General features: G+C 41.0%; 1 protein-coding gene across 13 annotated transcripts in view; it reads left to right on the top strand.

Moving 5' to 3' along the window:
- The window catches only part of KLHL29 (kelch like family member 29), a 598,483-nt gene that overhangs the window by 512,186 nt on the left and 73,812 nt on the right, over window positions 1-12,485 (top strand). For all 13 annotated transcript variants that reach the window (XM_075126386.1, XM_048845630.2, XM_075126385.1 and 10 more), the window contains 2 exons: window positions 4,200-4,399; window positions 10,832-11,091. In XM_075126386.1, coding sequence (XP_074982487.1) covers window positions 4,200-4,399; window positions 10,832-11,091 — 460 coding nt within the window. The remainder of the gene's footprint in view (window positions 1-4,199; window positions 4,400-10,831; window positions 11,092-12,485) is intronic.

Genomic DNA, 12,485 nt, shown 5'->3' with positions numbered 1-12,485 from the left:
ATGGTCCATTTTTGTACATTTATGAAGTCTGCTAGATGCATAGAGGATCTTTATATCCTGCTGCATATAAAATAAGAAACACAGGAACCACTTTAAGAATATCATTATATAATACCTCAGAGTTAGAAAGGAAATACCTAAGAAAAATTCTATTATAAAACCATTTCAGTAAATCAGACTCCAGAATCCTGTTTCAAACCACACTAATGCTCTCTGTGATGTCTCCAGTCATAAGTCTGTTTCCACACACGTTTCTGTTTCTCTGTTTCTTTGAAAACTCACTGTTGATCCCTTAGGACCTGCTTTAGCCAATAATCCATCTGGTTTCCAGGCCAAGTAAATCTACAGAGCCAGGTCATCAGCATGGAAGCCATGCAGGCTTCTTCTTTTACTTTGTTGGCTGAACCAGGCATGTTTTCAGTATGCATCCCAAGTAAGTGATGCCTCTAAGACAGTGGTGGGCAACCTGCGGCCCATCAGGGTAATCCACTGGCGGGCTGCAAGACATTTTGTTTACGTTGACTGTCCACTGGCACAGCCCCCTGCAGCTCCCAGTGGCCACAGTTCGCCGTTCCCGCAGCTCTTATTGGCTGGGCCACTGTCTCTCAGCCCGCCAGCAGATTACCCTGATGGGCCGCAGGTTGCCCACCACTGCTCTAAGCTGTGCCCCTGGTGGGTACATCATTTAAAAACCCCAAGCACCACAACACGCCACTTTCAAAGCATCAGAGGCAGAAACGGACACAATTCAGTTTCCATTTCTGGCTGGTTGTGAAATGTGAATAATCTCTATTGCTCTGTATTATACTTTCCATAAGTGGCTTTTGTGATTCATTGAACACCTTAGCTTTGTTTTGGTATTTAATCAATTGCAGCAGCCATTTATTGCTTGGTGTATTACAAAGGAAAAGAGATTATAACTTAATTATTCTAAAGAATGACAGGCTGGAGTCATTGCTTAAATTGGTATTTTCTTTATTCTAATGTCAGTGGCAGGCTACTGGTTTTGCACCATCTGTCCTGTTCACTGCTGCATTCACAGTCGGAAACTGCTCATGATTAGTCACCTGAAGAGCTTTATTACCATGTCCGTGTATGCACTCACCCCCACGACATTTGCCAGCACAAATGGAATTAATACCGTAGACAAATATTTGCTTGCTACAGGCCTACCTATCATGCAAGGACTCAATCCTGCCATTACCAAATGCCATAAAATCCCATTTAAATTACTGAGTGCTCTGGCCCAGAATATTAAAGGTATTTAGGTGCAGTAATGCCTAAGTGATTTAGGAGCCTAAATCTCTTTTCCAAAAGGGATTTAGGCACTTACGAGTCTGAATTACATCAATGATCAATGAGATTTAGACTCCTAAATGCCTAAATCCCTTTTTGAAAATTAAATTTAGGCTCCTAAATCAGTTAGGTGTTGCGCTGCTTAGCACACCAATACCTAAATACCTGTAAAAATGTGAGCATCTATGCCCAAACATTGAATAACATTAACAAGACCTGCCTGATGAACTCATGTCAAAGTGTTATTTGAAGCAATTAATGGTAGAGCAAGAGAACTTTTTACCGCAAGATACATCAGATACCATGGAATCACTTTGATACATAGCATCCGAAGTACCTTGTGGTCAAAGGTTCTCTTGCTCCTCCATTAGGTAGGTTCCCTATCTGTACAGACCTAGAGATTAGGTACAAGGGATTGTGAGAGGGGGACTGTATTTTGGGCTACCTCTCAGGGCTCAACCAATCTTTACTTCTTTATCTCGTCCCAAGAGGAATTGTAGCTTGAGCAAAATGCTGCTTACATGCATGACCGTTCTGAGAGCATATAGCACACCTGTTAAAAAGTCTGGGTTTAGTACAATGTGTGCATGTTGGGCAGTATAAGCAACCTGCTTAACGTACATGCTTGTGTATCTGCTTTTGGACTATGGCATGGCCCACAGGCTATGTCTCCACAAGGGATGACCCAGTGTTTAGGGCACTAGCCACGGACTTGGGAGATGTGGATTTAATTTCCTGCTCTGACACAGATTTCCTGCATGGCCTTGGGCAAGTCATTTAGTTTCTCTGGGAATATCTACACAGTATTTTGGAGTGAGCCTCACGGTCCGGGTCAACAGACAGGCGAGCAGGGCTTGCGTTAGTGCTCTAAAAATAACTGTGTTGTATACACAGTGCTTTCCAAGTTGCAGTTCAGACTGGAGCTCAGGCTCTGAAGCCTCGGGCGAGGGGTGCGGTTCAGAGCCTGAGCTCCAGCCTGAGCTGCATCTTCAACGTGCTGTCTCTACAGCTATTTGTAGAGGGCTAGCACGAGCCTGTTAGCCCAAGTCTGTTGACCTGGTCTGGGAGACATGTGTAGATGTACCCTCTGTAGTTCAGTTCCCCATCTGTAAAATGAGGAGAGTAGTATTTTGCTTCCTGGCCAGGGTGTTGTGAGGCTAAAAAGATTGTGAGGTGCTGAATATTTGTGGTAATTGAGGCCTATAAGTACTTTAAATAGAAATACGAAGCAAATTTAAGACTCCAATCCTGCATAGACTTACGCATGTGCTTAATTTTACTCATTATCAATACCATTGTATTAAATAGGTCTATTCACATACATAAGCTTTTGTAGGGTCAGGACCTAAATATGGCTTATTCTACTACCTGAAGCCATTGTCTAACTCAGAGGTATTAAAAAAAGTGACAGGGCTGCCTCAGATTTAGAGATCCCCCGACTTGCTTTGGGGATTTTTGTATGTGTGTTTGTGGGGAGAGGGGGAGACTATCTGGCCTTGTAGACTTTGTCCTCTGGTTCCAGGGCTAGAAGGGGATATCTGACCATAAGCTTCTTCACAGCATTGTGAACCTTGAACATGTAGGCTCCCAAGCAGTTGTAGAAGTGATTCTTGCTTGTATTTAAAGCTGGCCCTGGCCAGTGGATAGTAACATGACCATTTATTATGAAGAGTTCAGTGGTCTCTATGATGCACATTGGTGCTGGTCATCCAGTGGTTTTCACGAGAACTGTAGCAGTGATGGAGTGAGTGGACTTTGATTGTCTGGTCATTCGGAGAAATTAATGTTTCTGTAAGAAGATGCTGAATGGCTCTAACCACTAAAGGAGTTTATTTTCTTACTTTAACAGATTTTCCCCCCATTCTTGACGTTACCAAATTTATGATCATTTTTGTCTTTCAGGTGTTACCTGTCCTTAGTGTTGCAGCTACACCAGCCAACCATGCATTAGGAACTGGGCCCTTATTTTAATATATTACTATTATTTTTTGTCCCATAGTTTCACAAGCACTAATGCACACTTCAAATGCAGGAGATATTTTGATCCCCAAATTGTTTAGCACTTTATGCAGGAAAAATCGTAGGCCACAGTCATGAAACTTCCTAGAGGATGGCTGCTGGCTTCCTGTGGCAGAGCTGGTTATTGTTTTCCCACCTCCCTCCCTTCTTTGCTCTAACCATTTTGTCTGTCTATCTTGTCTTGTATTCAGTTTTCAAAGCAATGCCATGAGGGGCTTCTTTTTTAGTGCCTACAAGGGAACAATATATTTTTAGAACAAAAACATATATATTGTTACATTAACATTCATTGAGGAGTCAAAAAAGAAACCCCAACAGTTTTTAAAATCTTACTATTATTATGGCTGACAGAAAAGGTCCTTAAATAGATCCCTAAATGCACATGACATTTAAAATATCATTCCATGTACTGGATGAGGATATGCTCTTGAAAAACTAGGTGACCTTTCTCTTGAAATTTAGGAGTGTTTTTGCCTTACTATGTTATATTATGCACAAAAGATGAGATGTTAACTCTGAATGTTAAAATGTATTGTTTCCCTTTGAAAGCTAATCCTGGTCCTCATTCTCATTAATGTTGGCTCATTCTTTTCTTTTTCTTTCTTCCTTTCTTCCTTTTTTTTTTTTGCAACCTTCTTTTGCATGAAAATGCAGAGTAGCAATAAACTGATTTTTTTTTTGTAAAACTTGCTTTAAGACTCTTCTCTTCCAGATCCAGTTAAAGTCTTTAAGTTCAGTTATTTTAAAATACAATACTCTTCAATTCCTTAAAAAATATGGAGAAAGTTAATGTATCAATTTTCTAGCCCTCGCTAATTGGTAAACAACAACAAAAGGGGGATGGCGTAATGTCCTGTAAGAATGTCATTATCTGCTGTTACCAGGTCACCACGAGACAGTAGCAGAGGCGGGGAGAAGCTGGAATTGGCCATGTCAAACCTCACTGCAGAAGTCCTGGAATTACTACTGGAGTTTGTTTATACAGGTTCTTTGATCATAGATTCTGCCAATGCAAAAACTCTTCTGGAGGCTGCCAGCAAGTTCCAGTTTCATACTTTCTGTAAAGTCTGTGTGTCATTTCTAGGTAAGTGTCATCCCCACTCCATCTTGTTAGTTTATAGTCCTTAGGATGTTTTTTTTAATCTTGTAGCTCTACTAGGAAATTCAAGATTAAATGTTATTTGAAACAAAATAGAACTTCATTTGTTTGGACTGAGCTCTGAACTTAAAATGTTCCCACTGCTGCAGCACTAAACTGATTTACAGTCAGTAAAGTTGTTTGTGCAGCTGAAGAAAAAAATCCAACTGCATTCTCATCTTGGATAGATTTTTTGTTTTTGGTATCAGTATCCCATTTAATTTGACAAAGGTTGCACTTTATGCAGACACTGAGTGCTAAAATGCACATGCATGTCCCATTTATATGGTCATTACAGTAGATTATAGAAACTATGCCAAACTAGGTGTGTTATAACAATAGGTGAATATGGACTCCCCATTAATTCATAGAAAGGGTCAGGGTCTGCCATTTTCCTGCATCCCTGAAAAACAGATTCTAAGGGTCAGGTGAAATATCCTTGTGGCCACTGAAGTAATAGTTCTGGCACTCTCCAAGGTCTTGTAAATGAGATCCATCTTAACCACAGCAGGTAGAATGGTCACACACTTTTATATTAAGGTTCCATTAATAAATTATTAATAGATATTCTAGCCAATGGTTGTATGTTGATATAGAGTCCCAACAGGAAAATAGGTTACTTATAACCATGCCTTATAACCATCTATAACAGCTTGTACTGGTATGCCCCTATCTACCTATAACACATGGTACTCATTTCTGTGACATTCTTATAAGATCTATTAATGTTTTGTTAACCCTGAATAAACCATTTATAAATGGAATCTTATTAATATAAAGCTTGACCCAGATGTTGTATTGCTTTCAATACACACTATATCAAGACTTTTTTTTATGCCCTTGTTCTCCCCGTCCCTAAAACATATCTCTTAACTCTTCCTCATTGCAACACGTCATTCCTTTGGAACCAAAGTTTACCTCTGTCCCACGTGAACCTGGAGTCAGCTCAAGAGTTTGTCATTGTAAACTGACATCAGGAATACAGAGTCTTGAAGATGAGCATTTAGAAAATGTTATACATGTTCAAAAATCAAACTCCAACCTTGGTTTGGTTCATCACTGTGTTACTACCCAGTGCTATGCTGGCCTAACTGACTGCAGTGGGGCTACACAAGAGTAAAACTGGAGCAGTGCAGTAATGAATCAGGCCATTATTGCAAGCTCCCTCTTTCAATAATTTTTGTTGTCACTTGTTTAAAAATGTAAAATGCTTGCTTTAAAATGAGTGTGCTGTGGTAGCTTGAAAACTGTGTCTCTTAGTCCCGATATGTCCTTTGTGAACCTTGAGTATAGGTTCTTGCACTGATATTACTTTTCTGTAGCTGACCTCCAGCATGAATGAATATATCTTACAGCTTTCAATGACCCCAGCTTTCAATGACTCCAGGATGGGCAGGAATGGTGTCCCTGCCCTCTGTTTGCAAGAAGCTTGGATTGGGTGACAGGGCATGGATCACTTGATGATAACCTGTTTGTTCATTCCCTTTGGGGCACCTGCCATTGGCCACTGTCAGAGGACAGGCTACTGGGCTTGATGGACCTTTGATCTGACCCAGTATGGCCATTCTTTTGTTCTTATGATCAGTAGATGTATTTAAATACAATATCACTAAAGAAAGATTCAGCCAAAAAAACAAAATACATTTATTTTACTAAATCAATACGAGATTTCCCTTTTCCAATATTTAATATTTGAATTCAGTGAACCATGTTGTGGTATGAACTAGGAGAGTTGGCTATAAGTTTAGTGATATATGGGGAGTCACCAGAGTTTTAGACTTTCATTTGGAGAATTCATACAATTCCTTTGGAGAATGAATTTATAGCTTTGACTGAATTGAGCTTCAGATATAGCAGAGTCTTTGCCATATAAATGTTTAGGAAAAGTATTTTGTTTTGGGCAACGCATGAACCAAGTATATCATAGCACAAAAATAGCTTTTTAAATGTCTCAGTAGGATTCACTGATCTAGATGCTAGTTCCCTCCCTCTGAATTTGTCAGACAGGGAAATGGACCCCAGTCAACAATCACATTTCTTAACTGTTCACTCCCATGGCTATCTCTAGCTTTTTTCTCGCTCTTTGTTCTACACTTAGTATTCTGCTTTTGTCAACAGAATGCACAATGCCAACAGTTTCCAGTTATGTTCTGACTGATGCAACAAAGCCTGCAAGTTACAGTAGGTTCCAGATGATGGCTGGCTAAATGCTACAACTGGTCAGAAATGTCGTGGAATATCCACAGCACTTCCCCCTCTTCCTCCCGTCTTATGGCTTCATGTTTTTTTTCCCCCAGCAGATCCTTATTCTCTAAAGAATCTAGCAATAAAAGAACCATATTATAGCACATAAGCTCTTCCTTGGTACAGAAACAGGTAACAGTAGTACAGTAATAGATTTTGACAAATCCAAACCATGTGTCACCAAGGCAAGTGCAACAAGCAAATTAACTGATCTACTGGGCTCTTTTCCTACAATTCTTCAGTGTGTTACTTTGATGCCCTGTTGAATTGAACCTTTGCCATTCCCAGTCAAAGTCTAGCATGGATCACCTTCCCTTCAGCCTTATTTGTGATCCTAGATCTACAATAAAAATTTCAGGTATTAGTTATAGGAGCACCCCAGAGCCTAAGGACGTGTATATCATTGCATATATGGAGCTAGCTAATAGGCATCCTAGCTGAAGTTGGATACAACCAGTTAGCAACTCCCAGTTATCTCAAAGACCTGGGATTTGTAATTATCCCCCAGTAGAAGCCAACTGAATCTGCAGAATTGGAAAATTGCCCTCCCTTTTGGACATAATGGCTTCAAGCACAAAGTATATTTCCTGAGTTGTTTGCTAGTGGTTGATGATAACAAGGATTAAAGACTTTTCTTACAGTGCCTAGTGCATGAACAAGTATTCTGGTGCATGAACAAAGAGAAAGGATGGGTTTCTTGTTTTGTTTCAATGTTGCAGAGGAATCTGGATTAAAAACAACTCGTAAAAGCCACCCTGGTTTGGTTAGTCTGTGCACCCAGGGAAGAAAAAGGTTTGGGGCATGTGAACCAAACCAGAATTCAGGAGATCTATCAGTATCACATTTGTGGTCTGTGAGGAGAGGGCTTCTGTCACAGGAGTGAACTAAACAGAGGGATTCTGGGACTTAAGTACAGTCTGGAACAGTAGGCTGATCACAAAGGATGTTGAGTATGGAGGGCCTCCCTTTCCTCAGTCTGAGAGAGATGGTGGGACCTGCTGGGGGTCTGTCTATCAAGGAGGCATCTAGGGAAGAGCAGAATCTCTGATTTGTTCTGAGAGAAGAACAAGCTTCCAAAAGAAGCCTGGGAGGAAGCAGTGAGAGGAGCATTTGGGAGCCCTGCATGAAGAGAGGTCCACCCAGACCCTGCCCAAGAAGGTGTTTTGGATTGTTTTCGTCTACTCCAGATGGGGAATTTTGGGGTCAGCTAGAGAACCAGATCACCCAGCCAGTGAGGAAACTGAGGCACCAGACAGTTTGAAGATGGGAAAGTGAGACCCTCACAAGGGCCTTGTGGTCTTTTGGAGGATAATTTACATCCAGAAGCTTATAGATATGACCAGACAATATGCCACTAGAGGCTTGTATGAACCAGCAAGAATGGACTCCCATTAACTAAATGGCTCACAGCCTGTAACAGAGAGGTGTGTTTGTGCTGATTTTAGTAAAGCCTAACTCATATGCTTCATCCTCCCTAAATTAAAAAGACAATATTCAACACAAACAGATGGGATCTCACACTAATTATTGAACTCCTGTTACATTGGTACCACAGTTCTGCCAAGTAATCTTTCATGCATACTACCAATCTCTGCCTATATCCCTGCTCAGGCATCCACTCCATCCTCAGATACTTGGGATAAAAGATGGACTTTGCAGCGTGCCTGGAAGGTTAACAAATACAGACTCTGGCAGATCAACATAGGGAATGAATTCCAAAGTCAGAGCATAAGTAGAGAAATCCCTGCCAGCTCAGGTGCCTCCATTGATCTCAGTTGCAACAGTCTGGCAAGGGTTAGAGAGGTGATCTTGTATTTAACCAGGTCTCAGACGATTTAGAAATTCATCAGTCAAAACTGACATCATTAAATTCCACCCAGAAATCTGTTGGAAGCTATCCTGGAGCGCTGGTGTAATGTGCTCTCTGCTTAGTAATTGAATAATCTAGGGGTGAAGCCCCATGTAGAGTGCAATTCAAATCTAGTCTTGAGGTGACAAAGGCATATATAATTGTAGCAAGATCTGCATCAGAAGGAAAATGGTGCACTCTCTTATTCAATCATAGATGGAGCAAAGTGTTCTCCAGCCTTTCTTTGTTGCCTAGGCATCTAGAAGCATCTCAAGATCTAATTAGACACCTATATGATGAACTATGGATGCAAGTAGTTGGTGAATCCTTTCAATTAAAGATGCTGAGGTAATTTTTGCCAACTGCTTCCCCCAGACTACTAACATTATTTCAGTCTTACCCCAGTTGAACTGCATCCAGCTAGCCTACATCCGAGCTCTTACCGAGTCATTTGTTCCACTGTACCAGCCATGTTAGAATTTATGAAGTGTCATCAGCCTGCTGAATATATTGCAGCCCACATCTCTTCACAAACCTTCTTGATGGCCTTATGTACATATGGGAAAGGATAATGAAATAGAGCCCTTGGCATGCCACAAAAAGTTTTCTCAGGGAAGAGCAGTAACTATGTAACACTACCCTCTGGTCCTTCTGAAAAAGGAAAGACTGGGCCACTCAGAAACATCTGTCTACATCTACAAGGGATTAAAGATAGGTAAAATACCAGGATCAGATCTAGAAAAGTCAGCACAGATATTTGATCATCATCCCCCATTCAGAGAAGATCAGCTGCAGCCAGTGCAGTTGTCCCATATCCAAGTCTGTTACCTGAAAAACAGAAATCTGAGAACTAAAAACCCCACTTGCAAAGGGGTTGAAGTAGGGTGTCTGCTCTCATATGAGTAAAGGCTTATTCCACCAGATGTTTTCCATTGTGTAGAATGAAAGATGTGTACAGGGCTATGCCCTGGTGGTCTGGCTGGGGCATTTCTTTTAAAAATTACAAGATTGATGTGACTCCAGTGTCAGATTTGCTTTTTGGCTTTAGTTTTCCAAGTACTGGTGGTGATAAGAATTTAGATTTCTATCACCTCCTTACTTTATCCATCTAGTTTTAAACAGGTTTGTTTGTATATGTGGGCTTGTCTACCCATTAAAGTTAATCCAAAGTTAGGCAAGGTGTGAGTTTAATGCTGAGAAGCTATTGCTGATTAACTCCATGTATGCACACTCTATTCCAGAATAAGAGTGCTGCATTTTTGGAATATTTGTAATATTTTCTGAAACCCAGCAAGGGGGGCAGAGTCTTGGAGCCCAGGATCCAGCCTAAGCAGGAACATCTACAGTGCTATTTTTAGTATCACAGCCTGAGCCCTGCAAGCCATGACCTTGGTGCCATGGGTTTTTCTTTGCAGTGTAGACATACTTTTTGAGGCTTTCTGCTTTGAATCTTAATAAAATGTATTCTGCTAATGGCTTTGCTAGTAAAGCTGAGACCCAATAACCTGTTAGCCCCTCTTGCACAAATTTCCTATTCGTGGTTTTTTTTTTTTTGTCCAAAGTAGCTGGAAAGCAAAAAGGACAGTGAAGTGTACAGCATAGATCATCCTTAACATACTACCACACACTGTGCAGTTACTGGTTTGCCAGGAAGCAGATAATGCTGTCTCCTCTGTACATGATTTGCTTTGAAACACCACTACACAATATTTAACAGAAACCATTAGTATAATCTGTGTTTTGCATAAGAAATGTCATCATATTCGACAATAACAAAGTTCCTGTGGGGAAATTTTTTTATTACTATTTGAAGTGGCTTAGTAGCTAAGCAGGACATAAATTATCATGAAGCAATTGTAGGATCCTCAAAAATGTCCTGAGAGCTGTTTGAGTTTATTCTTAAAGCACCTGCACTAGAGTTTACTTCTCTGCTGTTTCTTAAAGGAACATGGTAGGCAGTAGATCTAGCAGTGGTCTCACTACTTGAGTCCTACTAGAGAGGAGGTCCTTAGTAATAAGGTTATGTCAACAGTTTCTCCCAACCACACCACTAGAGTACACACCAAAAAACAAGCCCAGAAAATACCCTCCACCCAGTAAAAGATTTAAAAATGCAGATCTAAAGAAACTGCATTTGGTAGACTTTTTTCTTCTAATGGTGACTCTTTGGAATAACCTGGGTGCTATTCAAAGTGAACCAGAGTTATTTACATTCATAGCATCTATTTATCAGTGAAATAATGCCATTTTTATTCATTCATTTATACTTTATTTGCTCCTTTTAGAAAAACAATTGACTGCCAGCAACTGCTTAGGAATATTAGCCATGGCTGAAGCTATGCAGTGCAGTGAACTATACAACATGGCCAAAGCATATGCCCTACAAATTTTCCCAGAGGTGGCCAATCAAGAGGAGATCCTTAATATCTCCAAAGATGACTTCATTTCCTACATGTCCAATGACAGCCTGAACACCAAAGCAGAAGAGCTGGTGTACGAAACAGTGATAAAATGGATTAAGAAGGACGCTGCACTAAGAGCTCAGGTAAAAATAATCTGAGAAACCACTTTCCTCCATTCTCATAAATACCTCTTTAAAGTAGAAACTATCCCCATGCAATTTTAAATGTGAAGATGAATAAAAGATGGGATTGTGGAGGTAAAAAGAGAGCAAATGACTCCAGGTTATGCACAAATTGTAAGCCATTTCAGAATCTGAGTTCCCCCTATCTGATTGTTTAGAAGTAAAAGCTTCTCATTTGCTACACGTGTATTAGAAACAGAGTCTTGGGGTTGTTGGCTGCAGACTTGGTCAAAAATAAATCTTGAAGGTTTATAATGGCATGATATGTTACCTCAGGAAAGGAATACATTTTTGGGAAGGTGTGCACATTCAGTAACAGTAGGAAGCAAAAATCCTCGGTAAATCACAATTTTTTTGGTGCTGAATGCTAATAGCATGACCAACTTACAAGTACACTATGTATAAAAAATTATACTGTACCTTTACTGGCTCTTCAGATACCCCCTCTGGTAGTATATACATATTGATTAGGGTTAGCTTGTCTGCACCATTTGTCTGAGTTATGCAGTTGCCCTTAACTTGTGAAGTTAAATGTATTACCTTGCCTACCACTATCTCCAGGTAAGTGTTATAAATAGTGACTGGTTTTGAGGACAATAAAGGCAAAACATTGTCCTTGAGATAGACGAATTACGTTGGTGACACTTAAAAACCTGCCTCTCTTCTTAGATATAACTAAATAAGATTTGCAGGTAGATGATCTTGGTACCTAACTGTGGTGATAAGGGGATGTCTGAGTATCTAAATTGATCTTTGGTTTGAATCGCAACCTTCGTCTTGGGTCAGAATGTTCCCTCTTGCAGATGGGCTCTGTCAAGGCCCGCCCGGAAGGGAGAATGCCTCCCCCATGTTATTGTTGCTTCCCCAGTACCCTGCTGAGCTTCGGTTTTGCAGGGGGAGGAAGGCCAAAGCAGGTGCTAAGGGCATTTCTGGCTATCAGGCTCTGGGTTCTAGGCAGTCAGCCCTGGTGGTTGGAGCTGTGGTTGAGAACAGGCACCAAGTGGACATAGAGTCAGGACTAGGCTGAGAGTGGTGCTGAAATCAGGGCCCGAAGTCAGGCTGTGGGTCAGAACTGGGGTCAGAATCCGGAGAGAAGCCAATCAGGATCGTAGTTGGAGTCCGTGTGCAGGTCAAAGGTCGGGTTGGAATCAGTCCCAGGGTCTGGGGCCAGGAGGTACCCCAGTCTGGAGCAGGGCAAGAATAAGATACAGACAAGGCTGAAGCAAGTCTGGAGCAGGGCAAGAATAAGATACAGACAAGGCTGACATGCGCTGGAAAAAGGCTCAGGCAACCGGATTGAGGGCAGGCTAGAAGCCTAAGGAGTCTGGAACACCGCATGGTAGCTGGAGGGTTCC

This window comes from Caretta caretta, chromosome 3 (genome assembly GCF_965140235.1).
Source record: "Caretta caretta isolate rCarCar2 chromosome 3, rCarCar1.hap1, whole genome shotgun sequence".
Classification (NCBI taxonomy): domain Eukaryota; kingdom Metazoa; phylum Chordata; order Testudines; family Cheloniidae; genus Caretta; species Caretta caretta.
The sequence above is the reverse complement of the archived record's forward strand: the minus strand, read 5'-3'. Positions and strand labels throughout refer to the sequence as shown.